Here is a 17,857-nt window from a genome sequence, read left to right as displayed (position 1 = left end):
ACATCATATTCGATGATTCTTATGGATGTATTTTTGGGCAAAACCAATCCAAGGTGTCTTAAAGACATAACTAATTATTACAGAACAAAGGGCTGATCCCTTCTGTTCCCTTCTAAATGCTCTTCAGCTGGAAAATGACGGACAAATGTACATTTCTATGGTATAATTCTCACACATGAACTTTGATCATTTCCTGGTTCAGGTACTTAGCATGACAACAAAGTAAGCCATAAAATCCAACACTACATTTGTACTCTTGAACCTTGATATTGGTGTCGCAAGCAGCTAGTGTTTCCTGAAAACAGCCAGCTCATTAGCTTACATTTATAATGCATTCATACTTGAGGAATCCACAGGGCCAAGTTACCTGAACAGATGTTGCAGTTTTTACTTTTTTAGTTATCAATCTTTTTTGTGTGTAACATTTCAAAAATCATTTTTATATCTACGGTGTATGTATATAGTACATGCATACCAACTTTTTATCCCAATATTTTATTTTGCTGAGATTAAATATCTTGTAGCTGTATTATCCAGACAGCTCACGTTCCTGAACATGAACAAGGCTTCAATGGCTCAAAGAAGAAAGCCGTCGCTAAGCAACATGGGAAGCCATTTCCCCGTATTGTCTCCCCCCCCCCCTTACGTCAACAAGGAATGTTTTCGAAACCGCCCAATCCCTGGAGACCCATGGAAGCAGCGAGACAGAGGTGGCTTCCTGTACAGCGGTTGCTAGGAAACCGAACAGAGGAAACGCTCTGTTGTGTCATCATCTGGGTGAAATCTCTCGACGGCCGCAATCTGCAACTGCGTGGGTCCCGCTCAGGAAAACAACAAAAACCTCCACTCAGGATGTCCAAGACTTGTCTCCTTGGGTACCCCACGAAATCTTGTGGTGGGAGGGCAGCCACAGGTAATGGAAGCCCGAGTATTGTTCAAGCTGTGCCTCCATCTAATCCTGCTGGCCTGTCTTCAAGATCAGATCAAAGGCTGCTTCCAAAAGCTTTCAGACAGTCCTGCGCCTGGCATCCTAAAAACTCACCGCAGCACCACTCAGACAGCCCGTGGTGACGGGATCCTTTCACCCAGCAGAAATGCAATGAGGAACACAATGAGCCCTCCCCAGTAAAGAAAGCAGAATGCAGCTGTTGACATTTCAAAACCTTTATTAAAATAACGGTTCTCAAGCGTTGAACGAAACGGGTGGAGGCGAGAGGATCTACAGCGGTCCGGTGAACACGGCCGGGGAAAGCGCCGTCGGCACAGACCGGGCGTGCTTCAGAGTGAGAGCAAAACAATTACAGTGGCACTACACAGTGCAACAACCCAAACTCATCAAATGACAAACAATATGGTAATAGTAGTAATAATAATAATAACAACAATAACAATATGCACAATTTCAAAAAGAGGTGACTTCCCTAAAATTCATCAAATACCTGATAAAAAATAAATTTCCTTTGGTTAAGTAAAAAAACAAACAAAAAAGTTAAAGGAAAGAAGGGGGCGTGTCCACCCTTGCCAGTGTCCTGCATCCCCCTTCAGGCCAGGCCAGACCAGATCAGGCCAGACCAGGCCAGACCAGACCAGGCCAGACCAGACCAGGCCAGACCAGGCCAGACCAGGCCAGACCAGACCAGGCCAGGCCAGACCAGGCCAGACTCTTCAGACGGTCACAGTAAAGCAGACCTTTCAGGTGGGCACAGAAGACCAGATGGTCCTTCAGATGGGTTTGAAGTAGACCAGGCCCTTGAGGCTATTACAGTAGGCCAGGTCTTCCAGGTGGTTACAGCAGGCCAGGTTCTGGGTCTCTGTGGCTGTAAGGCAGGAGGAGGGGGCCAAGGCAATGCGGTGGCAGGGCCACTCTCGCTCCTAGATGCAGCATGCTGTGGGGGACGGTGTGGGGGGGGGGTGACCTGGTCTCAGACGGCTGGGGACGGGGAGTCCGGGTCGGGCTCGTTGCCGTGGCAGCTGTGGCCGGGCGGAGGGTGGTTGGGCAGGATGTCCAGCTCGTCCACCTGGGGCCCCGGGTGCAGCACCACCAGCTGGTCCTGAGGGATGTCCGCGGCCGCGGCCGCCAGGTTGGTGATGGACTTGCTCTTCACGCACTGGAAGTCCACGTGCCGGCTCTTGCCCTCCTCCTTCTCCCAGGACATGCGGATGAAGGGCCGCTGCACGTAGTTGTAGATGACCTCCGGCCGCCCGCCCGGACGCTTCTTCACCTTCTCCTTGTACGTGGGGTAGCCTGCAGGGGGCGACCGTGGAAGCGCTCAACGCGTTTCATACGACTACTTAAACATGCCACTCTGAACCTAGCCGAACGGGGTGTTCAATTGTGGCAATTTCAAATATCATTCGTTTATTCATATGAAATTCATTCAAACTAGACACTGCTGTGCCAAATTAATTTATGTATCTGGGTGCTGTAAGCTATGTTCAGCAGTGGTCCCAGGATTATTTCATTAACGTATAAAATCGAAATATTAGGATATACCTTACACTACATATCTGGCTTTTTAGAGAAGTTACACTAGATTTTACATATTTTCATTAAAGGTAAAAAGAAAATGTTTCATACATGATTTATAGTACATACATATATAAAGAAAATGTGGTCAAGAAGAACTCATCTTACCTTCAATACCTAACCTGATTTTCTTCAAACCCCTGTCCTTTAAAACCGATTTGGCAACATCTCGATTTTCTATGTACTTGAAGAAACGGTATAACTTTGTGCTGTATATAACTGAACAGAAAAGGAAGAAAAATGTTGGACAATAAAAGAGTTGGACAATAAAAAATAAAAAATTAATAGCAAAATGCTACATTATAAAAGGCCTATTTGAGTAAACCAAAAGGTATTGAGTGTAATGAAGTCTGCCCCAGACTGAATGGAGAGAGGGACAGGGTGTGTTGCAGGGGGGCTCACTCTGTGAGTACTCCTCTCCCATCTGCGGGGGGTACTCCTCGTCCCAGTCCACCACGTCGTCGTCCGTCAGCACCACGATGTGGCACTCCCTCTCCCCGCTCTGCGCGCTGGCCACCATCAGCGGCAGGATCATCTCCTCCAGGTAGAACTCAAACTGCCGCCGCGCCCCGTCGTTAGACAGCTCGTGCATCAGCGCGCCTGGGGGGGGGAGAGGGGGTCAGAGTGGGGTTAAAGCAGGGGTCAGAGCGGGGGTCACGCCCCCTACTGGACGCACCCTTACTCAAAGCCCTGCTCACTCGCACAAGGATATTCAGGCTGTGCCTGCGTTTTTAACTACGCAATACACAATCATGAAAGTTTAATCGAAGTAACCACTTAAAATAATAGCCAATATTTGGCTAAAGAATAGACAGGTGCTGTCAACCAAACAAAGCTCTCAGCCTGAACATGACAAACAGCCACCAGACAGCAGTGTGTAGAGCAGTGCAGCGTGTACGTGGCTGGGTCATACTCACTGAGGTCTCTGCACTTGATGGTGCTGTAGTCAAAGGAGATGCACAGATAGTCACACGCCTCTCTCAGCTCCGGAATGGAGATGCCATCAGGACAGCGGATTATCCCAGATTTGTAGTAATCCTGCGGGTCGGTTCAGAGGCACACGCAACGCACCGGCCATTACGGATCCAGCGTCTGCCACAATCCCTGACACTACAAGCAAGGCACTTCTGACATGGGGACTGCAGAAAGCACTTTTCTTTTAAACTGTTCATTCACTGGATGCTGTTTTAAATGGCCACATTCGTTTGTGACATGCCCGGGGCTTTCCCCCTCTCCCACCCTTTCACACCTGCGATTCCAGCTGTTTTCTGTGATTCACTGACAGCGCTGTCCGAGCCTGGTTTCCACCACAAGGCTACATCACCTTTATAATTACCACTGGGTTATGTGTCAAGTATTAATCCTTTACAACTACATATACGCAGATGGGCAAATTCGACCAATTCTTAAAAGTACAGCCACATTCTCCACAACAGTGACAAAAAAATATTTTTTGAACTACAGTTAGCCAGAGCTAAACTGAAATTCATAAATGGCTGTAACACTACAAAGATTATTATCCTGTTATTGGTTTACTGGAGTGGCATGTAGCAATGGCACACACTGAGGCAGGAATGAAAGCCTTGCCTTATTATATTAAGCTACAGCATCTCCAGGTCAGTTAGCTCATACAGCACGGATAATCATATTCCCGTTTCCACACACAGAGGAATGCCATGTAGATTGTTATATTGGAATCTTGTCCGCATTAGAAAATGAAAGTATGAAAATAAATAGTGAGATTTAGAGATTTATTCACTGGCATTCAGTATCCAATATAAGAATTAATAAAAAGGACTAGAAACACAATTTGCCTGCACCAAAAACACACACTTGACAGTCATGTTTCAGATCCTGAGAATAACCACTCGAGCGGTTTCATAATACTCCTGAGTGTTTGCACCCCACACACACTTAATGCAGGTGGTAAACGCATTGTTACACAGCTCTGGTGCAAAATAAAGTGTTCTCTGGCCAACATCTCAGTAATGAAAATGAGCTATAATCAAATAAGACATCTGCGTAAGCTTCAAAAAGCAACTGCAATACGTGTTATTCGATCTTATGACAAAGCACTCAACCTGAACAATTGTAAAGCACTTGCTTGGCAGTAAATTAAGAAGATATAGTTTCAAATCAAGCAGAAACAATGAAAGACTAAAAACAAAATGCTGTAACCCTGCATAAAAATACATTCCTTAAAGCAAGGCCGAAGCTGCTATGCGGCAGAGACAAATCCATCTAAACAGCACCCAGAGGACATGGATAAAGACGCAGAGCTCATCAGCATGTGTGGAACGATGTGTACATGCATGTAGTACAGACCGCAACATTACCAGGATGGCTCTGAAGACTGTAGAGCTGATTCCCTCTGCCACCTCGAATTCTCCTTTCTCATTGGGCCGTGTGAAATTATGCTCCCTTCCAGACCCAAACATTCTGCAGGCGACCAGCAAACTGTTAATGTCCCATACACAAATCAAAGTAAAACATGTTGAGTCTCACACACATACACACACACACACGAGCGCGCACACATACACACACACACAAACACGCACGCGCACACGCACGTACCTGCCCAGCATGGTGTTGGGCTGCGCGGTGAAGATGGAGGGGTCCACTATGAAGCGGGTGTTGTCCACGATGAGTGTCACCCTCTCCGCGGTCCTGAGGCTGCGCGCGCCCTCCTTGGCGCCCTCGTAGACGAACACCATCTCCCCCACGGTCAGGGCCTTGCAGGTGCCCTCGCTGCTGGACAGGCTGCTGGTGCGGCTGCTGGACACCCCGCTGCTGCTGGAGCCGCACGAGCCGCTGGGCCACGCCCGCTGGGGCCGGGGACTGCTGGGCTCCCGCTCGCGCTCTGGGGGCCACAGCCAGAGGTCAGAGGGGAGAGAACTGGCTATCCTACGCCCTACGCCCCATCTCCCCTCCTGGAGTGAGGGTGGAGGTCAGAGGGGAGACCTGGCCAGCCTACGCCCTACTCCTGGAGAGAAGCGGCTATCCTACGCCCTACTCCTCCTCTCCTACGCCCCGTCTCCTCTCCTGGAGTGAGGGTGGAGGTCAGGGGGGAGAGAACTGGCTATTCTACGCCCTACGCCCTGTCTCCCCTCCTGGAGTGAGGGTGGAGGTCAGAGGGGAGAGAACCGGCTATCCTACGCCTTACGCCCTGTCTCCCCTCCTGGAGTGAGGGTGGAGGTCAGGGGGGAGAGAACTGGCTATTCTACGCCCTACGCCCTGTCTCCCCTCCTGGAGTGAGGGTGGAGGTCAGAGGGGAGAGAACTGGCTATCCTACGCCCTACGCCCCATCTCCCCTCCTGGAGTGAGGGTGGAGGTCAGAGGGGAGACCTGGCCAGCCTACGCCCTACTCCTGGAGAGAAGCGGCTATCCTACGCCCTACTCCTCCTCTCCTACGCCCCGTCTCCTCTCCTGGAGTGAGGGTGGAGGTCAGGGGGGAGAGAACTGGCTATTCTACGCCCTACGCCCTGTCTCCCCTCCTGGAGTGAGGGTGGAGGTCAGAGGGGAGAGAACCGGCTATCCTACGCCTTACGCCCTGTCTCCCCTCCTGGAGTGAGGGTGGAGGTCAGGGGGGAGAGAACTGGCTATTCTACGCCCTACGCCCTGTCTCCCCTCCTGGAGTGAGGGTGGAGGTCAGAGGGAGAGAACCGGCTATCCTACGCCTTACGCCCTGTCTCCCCTCCTGGAGTGAGGGTGGAGGTCAGAGGGGAGAGAACTGGCTATCCTACGCCCTGTCTCCCCTCCTGGAGTGAGGGTGGAGGTCAGAGGAGACACTTGGCTACCCAACGCTCTGTCTCCTCTGTGCAGGGGACACGTTTTGTCTAAGGGTGGATTAAAATTGTAATTTTAAAATAGGCGTATAGTGATACAAGTTATTTATATTAACTTTGTTATTTAGCCTTGATTGTATGAGGCTGTTTTGGCATGCATGCTCCCATGGCCTTTGGTTTTATGGTGACTACACAGCTTTCACTGCAACTTTTAGTAGTTTTATGATTATGTTCCTTTAATAATTCTGTCTACCTTTTTACATTGTGCAGTACTGTGGGTATGAGAAAAGCACTTCATAAATAAAATGTATTCATATCATTATTATGCTAGCAACACTCTGGTTATTTCTCTTATTCAAAGCCACAACTTCACGACTCATCAGCTTCCAGCACAGTAAACAAAAATCACAATGTAAATGAATAGCTGTGTATGAGCCAAAGCTAAAAATCTTTCCACATATCTTCAATACCAGTGACAGCGGGGATTTTTCCTAGAAATTATTCTTTTGAATTTCTATGCAAATACAATTTGTTTTCTCTAGTTCATGCCAGACATCTAACCTCTCCCAGTATTCTTGGGTAGGTGAAGATGGGAAATGTGTGCTCACAGCATTTTATGCATTATTGACCCCTTTCTACCTATTTGAAGAGAGGAGATAACATTACTGCATAATGTAAAACATAATTTACAAAATGACCCCCGCACATGAAATCAAGCATGCCACGGACCAGGGGGGGTCATTAGAAGTGACCTTGAAATATTGATCAATACCTCCATCGCCACAGAAGCAGGTGCATTATCATCCAGAAGCGAGAGTCAGGTTTCTCCTGGCAGACCAGTGAGTGAGTCAGTGTGCCAACAGCGCAAGGCCTACACATCAAGAGTGTTACTCCAGGAGATCAGTTCTGCACTAGCCTAGCTAGCTATCACAATTTATGCAATGACACTGCACCAGCTTTAGCCATCTGGTCATATAATGCAACCTGCGCTATTCCCTCACGCTCATAAATCAGATATAAATAACAGTACCCATTCCCAAACTGCAGTTACCACATCAGCATGAAATGTAAATGCCTCAGCACTTACAAAGCATCGGGTCTTATATAGATTAAGTGTATCAATTAGCTTAATAACAAATGCCCTTTTCAAGCCATGTTCCAGTGACTGTGCGGCAGTCCAATCCATCTGTGAATGATGGCTGGAGCACTGCCAGGGTAGAGCAGAATCAGCAGGGTATGGACACCAGGAATGGAGGTCGCTCATCACATTAGAACACGCTAGCATGTACGTTCAGTATGGAAGCAAGGCTGCTCACATTTGCAGGTTATAATCTTTGGCTTCCGTTAATACCCAATACTTAAATCAGCAGCACTCAGGATCGGTAATAATCAGTGACCCTCTATCTACTGTATGGCCTCCTATGCTTAGTGACAAGCAGTCATGCTTAAGACTTGACTGCCTGTCGGATTTTGATCATCCATCCATCCATTATCTGAACCCGCTTATCCTGAACAGGGTCGCAGGGGGGCTGGAGCCTATCCCAGCATACATTGGGCGAAAGGCAGGAATACACCCTGGACAGGTCGCCAGTCCATCGCAGGGCACACACACCATTCACTCACACACTCATACCTATGGGCAATTTAGACTCTCCAATCAGCCTAACCTGCATGTCTTTGGACTGTGGGAGGAAACCCACGCAGACACGGGGAGAACATGCAAACTCCGCACAGAGAGACCCCGGCCGACCGGGATTCGAACCCAGGACCTCCTTGCTGTGAGGCGGCAGTGCTACCCACTGCACCATCCGTGCCGCCTGGATTTTGATCATATTCCAGATTTTTCTTTTTGACATGAATGGAAAGTCTATCTCTTTAAATTATGCTCACATTTTTGAATAAGCGATAAGGAGCTTGATAAGGCATAATGGTGCAGGTTATTTCTGGACTCATACCTCATTCAGATGCAAACTCAGTCCATCACTCTGATTCTCTCATCTCTGGAGTTCTACTGCTGGAGTTTTCAACATTTAATGATCCAAGGACCCCATTTATAAAACAAATGTCCCAAATATAGACTACATATCGCCAATGACATAGCAGGTGTGGCCAGGGACCCCCTACAGTACCATCAACACCCAGGGGTCTGCAGACAGTGTTGAACACCCAGGTTCTACTGTACACAGAGCTCATGTGGATGTGTGTGAATGTGGTGGTACACACACAGCCCATGTGGATGTGTGTGAATGTGGTGGTCCACAGCCCATGTGGATGTGTGTGAATGTGGTGGTCCACAGCCCATGTGGATGTGTGTGAGAATGTGGTGGTCCACACAGCCCATGTGGATGTGTGTGAATGTGGTGGTACACACACAGCCCATGTGGATGTGTGTGAATGTGGTGGTACACACACAGCCCATGTGGATGTGTGTGAATGTGGTGGTACACAGCCCATGTGGATGTGTGTGAATGTGGCGGTACACAGCCCATGTGGATGTGTGTGAATGTGGTGGTACACACAGCCCATGTGGATGTGTGTGAATGTGGTGGTCCACACAGCCCGTGTGAATGTGGTGGTCCACACAGCCCATGTGGATGTGTGTGAATGTGGTGGTCCACACAGCCCATGTGGATGTGTGTGAATGTGGCGGTCCACACAGCCCATGTGGATGTGTGTGAATGTGGCGGTACACACAGCCCATGTGGATGTGTGTGAATGTGGCGGTACACACAGCCCATGTGGATGTGTGTGAATGTGGCGGTACACACAGCCCATGTGGATGTGTGTGAATGTGGTGGTACACACAGCCCATGTGGATGTGTGTGAATGTGGCGGTACACACACAGCCCATGTGGATGTGTGTGAATGTGGCGGTACACACACAGCCCAGGTGGATGTGTGTGAATGTGGCGGTACACACACAGCCCATGTGGATGTGTGTGAATGTGGTGGTACACAGCCCATGTGGATGTGTGTGAATGTGGTGGTACACAGCCCATGTGGATGTGTGTGAATGTGGTGGTACACACAGCCCATGTGGATGTGTGTGAATGTGGCGGTACACACAGCCCATGTGGATGTGTGTGAATGTGGCGGTACACACAGCCCATGTGGATGTGTGTGAATGTGGCGGTACACACAGCCCATGTGGATGTGTGTGAATGTGGCGGTACACACAGCCCATGTGGATGTGTGTGAATGTGGTGGTACACACACAGCCCATGTGGATGTGTGTGAATGTGGCGGTACACACACAGCCCATGTGGATGTGTGTGAATGTGGCGGTACACACACAGCCCATGTGGATGTGTGTGAATGTGGTGGTACACAGCCCATGTGGATGTGTGTGAATGTGGTGGTACACAGCCCATGTGGATGTGTGTGAATGTGGTGGTACACAGCCCATGTGGATGTGTGTGAATGTGGTGGTACACACAGCCCATGTGGATGTGTGTGAATGTGGTGAGCCGGGGACACTCACCGCTGTGGTGCTGGCGGGTGGGGGAGGTGAGGTTCCTGATGCAGGGGGTCAGCTGGCCCTCGCCCCGCTCGTGGGAGGAGTCTCTGGAGCGGTCGCTGGAGCGCCGGCGGTCTCTGGAGCGGTCGGCGCCTGCGCTCGCACCGTGCAGGCTCATGGTGACTGGGTCTGCCTGCAGCCGAGGGGTGCGGGACTGGGCACTGCAGGGGGGCCCACCAAACCAACAAACACTCAAATAAACAACACCTCCTGCAGCTCTTACAGCGAGACACAAACGCACCTCCCTGCAGCCAAGCTCCTGCGAAGCACACTCGCCCGCAGGGAACTCAGCTCACCCCCTAAACAAAAAAATATCTTCATTGCGCAGCTGCTGCACACAGCTCAGAGAATGCCAATAAAGAGCAAGCACTTTCTGGCCTGTGGCTGGAAATGGGAGTAAAAATCAATCAAGCACCATGAAAAACAGAGGCTTGCGGATTTATGCGAGGTCTAAATCAATGCATACAACCAAAAGCTGAGACCTTAAAATGGATCATCCGTGAAACAACACTGGCGCAGTAAATAATGCATGCAAGCAGGAAGTAGCTTTTCCCAGAATAGCACAAGTAGGAGACCTCCATATGCACCAATTCCAGTAAACTTTCCTTCTTTAAAGAGATTTGGCAAGTCTGGTCTTGCAATATGATACACTCAGCAACTGATCTACTTTTAGAAGTGTTAAAATGTGTTTTTTTAACCGTGGAAGAAAATTTTTATTATTTCTTTTTTTGTTTGTTTTTTTAACAAAAACACGAAAGTCAAGCCTGTGCCCACTGCAGCGGGTGTTAGGGACAGCGGAGGGTGTTAGGGACAGCGGAGGGCGTTAGGGACAGCGGAGGGCGTTAGGGACAGCGGAGGGCGTTAGGGACAGCGGAGGGCGTTAGGGACAGCGGAGGGCGTTAGGGACAGCGGAGGGCGTTAGGGACAGCGGAGGGTGTTAAGCACAGCAGCGAGTGTTCGTGACAGCAGACAGTGTTCGTGACAGCAGCGAGTGTTAAGCACAGCAGCGAGTGTTAGGGACAGCAGACAGTGTTAGGGACAGCAGACAGTGTTAGGGACAGCAGCGGGTGTTAAGCACAGCAGCGAGGGTTATGCACAGCAGCGGGTGTTAAGCACAGCAGCGAGGGTTATGCACAGCAACGGGTGTTAAGCACAGCAGCGAGGGTTATGCACAGCAACGGGTGTTAAGCACAGCAGCGAGGGTTATGCAGAGCAGCGAGGGATAGTGACAGCAGAGAGTGTTAATGCCTGAGCCAGTTGTTAATAAAAGCAATGGGTATTGACCTGGCTACTTGTTGTTAATGGAAAAGTGTCTGCCTCCCCAGGCTGTGATTATGAATGATAACACGAGTGTACGTAGCCCTGGTGTGACAGAGGAAATGGAGCTGTAAACAAGTGCCTCGGTGCTTCTGCCCCTGGACGATGCCTGTACTGTGCAGGCACTGCTACTGCGGTCAGCTTTATCAACAGCAGCGCACGGAAACTTCCCCATTCACACTACATCAGTGCCTGTGAGGTCAAGCCCTCCTCAGCGCTTTAAAATGCACTTTATTTTCACTCTGGCCTTTTCATTTAAACATCCAACATATAACTCCTTAAAGTCTGCACCTCACAGGTCTTTTAAAAGGCTTGTTTTCTGGGTTGTTAACTAGCCCCCCTAATTGGCGGCCGTGTTTTGGAAATGGTTGACTGGACGGTAATGAGTGGTTACTGTGGCGGTAACAGCACACTCTGTTCCTCTCAGGGCCCCCTCGTTTCATTACCGCGCCGTCCTAAAGCTGCACTCAGAGTGATTACACGCATGCACATTAATTAAGTGCATTTAATGCACCAATGCACTCCCTGGCCAGGGCACAGAAGGCAGCGCTGTTCAGAAAATGCTAACCAAGAAGAGTCTTTATATAAAGTGGAGGAGATTATGCATCATTGAGAAGCCGGGCACCAGCCGTGAGTGTGCATACAGTTCAGAATGATTGAGACTACAATGGGCAATGACCCAGACTTGAACCACAACAAAACAATTGCTCCTGTTTCTTTGAGCCAATGTTCTTTCAGTGTCTGACATTTCATAATATTTACCCAGTCGTTGGTAGCATGGCAAGATTCAAAGAGAAACCCATTCATTTGTCCTTCATTAAGTCAAGACACCGTGTCAGCTCCAGCTAGCTTTCTCAAGAAGAATAAATTAAAAAAGGAAATCATTCGTAGGTTTTTTTCCATATATATATATTTACATATATATTTATCAGCCTGTGTGGCAAAAATGGGCTTTGATCAGAAAGCCAAACATTATTGGTAGCCATTTCACCCTGCTTCTGTTACAAATGTCATCAAATTCTGGACTACATTAATGTATTTTATCAGGACACAAGAGAATTAGTGTAATGTAATCTAGTGTGAAGCTTTTGAAATGTCCAGCGTTCTAAAGATGCAGCACATAGGCTAGCCCAACCACAGCCAATCATGGTCAAGTTCTCTCATTCACCATCCTTAATCATGTGGTCAAGCGCTGCTGTTCAATCTCCATCCTCAATCATGTGGTTCAGTTCTGTGGTTCACGCACCACCTCTCTGTGTCTGTGGCTCAGTTCTGCGGTTCACAGACCACCTCGCTGTCTGTGGCTCAGTTCTGCGGTTCACAGACCACCTCGCCGTGTCTGTGGCTCAGTTCTGCGGTTCACAGACCACCTCTCCGTGTCTGTGGTTCAGTTCGGCAGTTCACAGACCACCTCTCCGTGTCTGTGGTTCAGTTCTGCAGTTCACAGACCACCTCTCGTGTCTGTGGTTCAGTTCTGCCGTTCACAGACCACATCCCCATGTCTGTGGTTCAGCCTCAGACTCCTTCCCCCTGCTGTCACTTCAGCCTTATGTGCCACTGAAGTGAAACTCAAGAACTCCCCTTGTCTACCGCAACCAGAGAAGAACACTGGCCCCAGCCGTTAGACTGTACCCTGGCGGAGCAGTTCCATCACAGGCTAATGAACACAGCCCAGCACATTCTGCTGGCCACTAGAAATAATTGGAACAGTGGTTGGGTCCAAGAACATTATTCTCTTCATGAAACCTGCACATTATATTTTCACGAGCTTCCTAAACATGTATTATTCAAATAGAGCCTACAGCTGCATTTGAAGCACCAGGATGAATAGCCCTGTTAAGCCCGGCTGCTGTAGCCCTGTTAGTTTTCACAGTACAGGTTCGACAAAAAGATGCACAAAGCCAGTGTGAAAAATGGCCAATAAGCATGGTCTATTTGGACTGAGTCACTGTGTGCTGCGCACCCAAAGCACTTCATTATGTTAACTAACCCTCACCATGGATTAATGAGACATCGCATACAACTGTTCAATGCTGGTGCATGTTAGGTGGACAGTTGTGACCGGTCAACATTATTTTGCAGGGTAAGAGAAAGAGGGTTAACACAAGCCATCTCTACAGTCTAATCACAGCCTGTTCATAGGTAATGGTAATTGACTGATTTAATGCTGCTTTCTTATAGGTGCATATAATACACAATCATGTCCACATTTCATAAGGAATCTTCTTTAGTGGTTTTTAAAAGTGAAAAAGAGGCTTTTCAGGCGGTCTTTGCTCAGCCCAAACAGCATGTGAGGTGCTAAGGCACATGCTGCGTCACCACGTACCACAGCTGATTTTCTGCCCTCAACAGCACCCTAGGGCCTGACGGCCACGTCAAAAGGGTAACCTCGCACCTGCATGTCTGCTAATCAATCAGGGGAAAAAAGAACTACAAGGAAGCAGCCTCATATAGTGAAAAGGCAGCTCTGATTCCCAGCAGATTTGCTGTTGTGGTTAGTGCGATATAACAAATTATATTTTTCAACTGAAATGGGTCCATTGGAGCAACTCTCAGTTTAGAGGGTAGTACTACAATAGTAACATCTGTTGAGAGCCAAAAAATAATAATAAAAAAAAAATAAAAAATAAAATAAAAAATAAAAAACACATTAAGCTTACCGTGCCCCTGGTCATGAGGCGCCCGTGCCCTGAGAACAGGACGGTGTGCCGCATCTGAGGGCAGCACAGCAGGAGCAGACCCCCGTCACCCTGACTGACACGAGCCCCCACCCCGAGCGCACACCACAGGAGGGGCACATTGTGACCGTGCAGACACAAAGGAGAGGAAGGGGAACGCAGAGCCCACTCTCCCCACACCGGATTACACACCGAGGGACCGCAGACAGCAGAGCTGCAGCGGAGGCAGAAGCTGTAGAACCGCAGCCTTTATTTAAGAAAAACCCATATCCTGCCAATTCTGCATTACAGTTCTGATCCAGCAACCCATTCATATGATCAATAGACAAGTCCAGGACTCATTAGCCAATGTGCCACCATTTGTTTGTTCAGTGTAACTCCGCATATATTATGATGCTTTGTTGCATGGTCACATTGCTGAACAAGGTTTAAATATAACCCCCTTTCCCTTTAAATTTAAAACCCTCTGAAGTGCACACAGAAACCAGTGACAGAACAAATGTAGAAAAAAAAATGCTGCTTAGAGAAAAGATTTCATCAATAATTCATAGTGCTGACACCATTGTTCAGGCTTTAAACAATAAGGATATCAAGAGGATGCAGAGGTTGATTTCAATTTTTGGTTTAAATATGTATTCCTGATACAAGACACCTTTTCCTAAAGCAAGCCAAACATGTCTCGAGAGGTATGGTCAAGCACTTCTTTAAACTTTCACATTACATTGATCGCAGAAGAAAACACGACGGCAATACATATCAACGAAATGGCAAATATCCACAAATTACTCGGGTGTGGAACAGATAAGAAAGCACGAGGGGTACCTACCCGCCTGCCTCTTGCGGTAACTTAAAGACAAAGCAGCACGGGATGAGCCGGAGAATGAAAGCGAGGAACACTCGTGCTCCTCCGAACAATGAAGCTGTGCCCGTCCGCTTAGCATCCTGGGGCATTACTTTCTAACTTAAGCATATTTCGCGGACTCCACTAATCACATCGGCTACGTTCACAGTCTCAAGTTCCATTGCCAGAGCGGTATCACCACAGCAGCCAAACGGAAAAGCAGAAGAGGGAGGCGGCGAAGGAAGGGCCATTCAAGTTCAGACAGGGAAACCCGTAGCAGTGGATGGCGTGAGAGCGCGTTTTTACCCACGGCCTAGAGACAATCAGACACGCAGAGTGCAGCATTGCTGACGCAAGGAGGTCGTTGCTTTTCTCCTCGCGCAACTCGTGCGATGGTCTGTGACTGGCTCAAACGCATTCCGAGGAGCTTCTAAGCCAATCAGAGGTATGCCCTTTGTCAGCAGTAAGGAAAACAACCGCCTCGCAACGTAAACGCATCCTGTCCAACACCAACCCGTCTTAACTAGTCAGCGGCTAAAATTAAATATTGTCTGAGAAACACGGACGTGGGTGTGGGTTTTTATTCCAGCACACCATCACAAACTGAAAAATACTTACACTGGGCTAAAATAATGCAAGGGGATCCACGACACAAAGACCAGTCGTTGCAGCCGTTTTTCTACCTGGATTTTGGTTGTGATGTGCAGCAAATATTTTATTTGAATTAAAGCAATTCTGGTTGGCATTCACACATAACATTACATTACATATATCTAGTTAGGCAACTTTGCAGGTCCCCAATTCATTGACAGTTTCTGTGTAATTCAATTCGCCATGTAGGCAGACAGTTACATTTTTATTAATGGGCAAACTAACTAGTAACTTGTTTTTAGGAATTTACATTCCTGTGAATTATCCGACTGAACGGCTGCCATTTTCCAATTCACTAACAAAAAAATTGACCACGGTGGTGGCCAAGTGCATTTGAAGAATAATGATTCTGTTACCAAGAGACGGCCATTTCCTAAGACTAACAGGACCTGTCAATCACTGACTATCAACAGCGCCAGAAATACTTTGATAAGTTGAAGTATTAAAGTAAATTTGCTCAACCATAAAACAAATCGCTTTAATAATCAAATATTGATCCCATAAAGACATTTGAAAGTATTGAGAAAAATATATATATTTTTTTTAATTAAACACAATATAAGCATTAATACAATTTGAAACCAAAAATAATACGTGGTAGTCATTATCTGTGGGCTAACAATGAGCCGTTTTCAGAAATCATGATTGCACTACCTGTCATTTGAACTGCATTTACTTTGAATATAATCTAAGGTTTCCAGTTCCACCCAGGCAATGTTCACTGTCCCAGTCTGGAGTATCAATACTTTACAAAAGTAGTGTCCTACTCCGTCAACATAATCTGCCAGCATAAAAATAACTATCACTCACCTTGAGTGTTTGCAGAGTTTGCGAGGCCGACTGCTTGTTTTCTGTTCGCAGTTCTCTGTGTCACTGGAGTTGCTGTCGTATGATTGTGGACGTGCTGCCATCACACGTATACCGATTTCAACACTACTTATTTTTCAGCACTCATAACCTAGACTAGAGCAGACAAAAGAACAGTAAATATACCGCTTGATTCTGTCCAAACAAGATATATTCGCCCTAGCTAGCTAACGTTAATGGACTACGTAAAGTGTTTAAAGGTGTACGTGTACTTGAGTCTTCTGAAAGAAACTTAATATCCAACGGGTATAGCAAGATGTGGTACATAGCCAACTAAATTAAGTGCCATTGAACGGACGTTCAATTCTGGTGGAAGCGGCCGCTTCCCGTGTTCTGTTCGTTACTAACGTTACTTGTCTACGTTAGTTAGTTAAATAACCAGGATCACCTTCATACTCTTTTTGGAGCAGTTCCGCGAAGGTTTAAAGTTCATAGCTAGCTAGCTAGCTATTATAACCCTCGACTAACTCCACCGGCGGCTGAGAGTTAGCCGCGCAATATGAGTAACTTGGGTATTTATCAGGGAGAGAAAAGTTAAAGTTTTAAGTAAAAGTTAAAGCTAAGTTAAATGTCTGTTTTCATAAAACATTCAGCTTAACGTTAACAGACTAAGTTACGTTCACCAACTTACTTAACCAGCCAACTTAGCTATCTAGGGCTACTAACATTACCTTACTGTAGGTGTAGCTCAGCTAATAACTGACAATGTTGATGTCATTAGCTAGCTTGTCAACAAACCAATTTAGTGTAGTTTGTAATTTAGTGTAGAGTGTAGTTTAAACATAGTTATTGGTATGTGTAACGCCATTAAAACCATCAGACAGTTATTAAAATAACCATAAAAACGGACAAAATCACAAAAATAATGTTAGCTAAAGATACAGTGATTACACTTCAGACTGACATTTTTGTTAGCTGGCTTGCTAACCATCTACCTAGCTAGCGTTACCGTAAGCAGGGTAAACCGCCTACACAGCTAGAAAGCTTGTATACACACAAAGCTATAAATACACATTGCTCCACTGATGATACTGCAAGAAGCTTTATTAACGTCACATAGCCATCAAGCTAATTATTGTGGCTAGTTAGATAGCTATGAAACATATGTGGCTCCATCTTATCCGAGCTAACTAACATCTGTTAGCTAGCTAGAAAACACAAGTCTATAGCTAGCTGTAACGTTTGTAAACAAAAAATTACCTCTACGACGGTTAGTACATATGCTTGGAGTGTAGTGTAAAGCCACTAAATACGCCACACATATATCTAGAGGCGAATAAGATACATAATTAATTCCATTTCCTTTTGATGCTAGGGGGAGAAACTGTTCCCCCCTCGGTTACACTACAAATGACAAGTAAGGCCTAACTACTCGCGAGACATGGATGACGGCGTCGCGAGAACATCAAAGATATTCTATATAAAACAGATCTGGCTCTACAACAGATAGAATAGGCTAATATTTTCCCCGCGCAGAATAGCTTGTCCAGCCTAACTATGTTACAGGACAATTCAGTGTGTATGATCAAATATTACATGTGTTTCAAATCCCTAACAAGTAGGACAATATATGCGTGCACCAAACAAATCTAAACCACAGGTTATTGACATATAAATCGCCTAAACAAAATTTGAATTGTATAAATTTGATTGTTTAAATTTCCCTTCAGC

The 17,857-nt window shown here is 47.0% G+C and overlaps 1 protein-coding gene across 3 annotated transcripts; it reads right to left on the bottom strand.

Moving 5' to 3' along the window:
* Positions 1-1,148: 1,148 nt before the first annotated feature.
* Positions 1,149-17,555, bottom strand: btbd10b (BTB (POZ) domain containing 10b). Of its 3 annotated transcripts, none has more exons than XM_061246236.1 (9): positions 17,387-17,555; positions 16,130-16,277; positions 9,797-9,993; positions 5,105-5,390; positions 4,864-4,966; positions 3,445-3,565; positions 2,930-3,127; positions 2,636-2,746; positions 1,149-2,245 (listed from the first exon to the last, which is right to left on the bottom strand). In XM_061246236.1, the coding sequence occupies exons 2-9, from the start codon at positions 16,228-16,230 to the stop codon at positions 1,923-1,925; spliced, it is 1,440 nt and encodes a 479-aa protein (XP_061102220.1). In that variant the 5' UTR covers positions 16,231-16,277; positions 17,387-17,555; the 3' UTR covers positions 1,149-1,922. The 3 variants fall into 3 exon arrangements, with proteins under 3 accessions (XP_061102220.1, XP_061102219.1, XP_061102218.1); XM_061246235.1 differs by having other exon boundaries at positions 16,130-16,282; positions 17,387-17,554; XM_061246234.1 differs by lacking the exons at positions 16,130-16,277; positions 17,387-17,555 and adding an exon at positions 14,654-15,059.
* Between the last annotated feature and the right edge of the window lie 302 nt (positions 17,556-17,857).

The sequence above is a fragment of the Conger conger genome, chromosome 6 (genome assembly GCF_963514075.1).
Source record: "Conger conger chromosome 6, fConCon1.1, whole genome shotgun sequence".
NCBI lineage: Eukaryota > Metazoa > Chordata > Actinopteri > Anguilliformes > Congridae > Conger > Conger conger.
Note: the sequence above shows the minus strand (reverse complement) of the source record. Positions and strands in the feature narration are given on the sequence as shown.

Bases quoted from the DNA above. Each gene is read 5' to 3' on its own strand.
- btbd10b (XM_061246234.1), bottom strand. From the start codon at position 14,778: ATGCCCCAGGATGCTAAGCGGACGGGCACAGCTTCATTGTTCGGAGGA. The intron at 5,391-9,796 runs GTGAGTGTCCCC...TGTGGCCCCCAG, and splicing joins CACCCGCCAGCACCACAGCG to AGCGCGAGCGGGAGCCCAGC. The intron at 3,566-4,863 runs GTAATGTTGCGG...ACCGACCCGCAG, and splicing joins CAGTCTTCAGAGCCATCCTG to GATTACTACAAATCTGGGAT.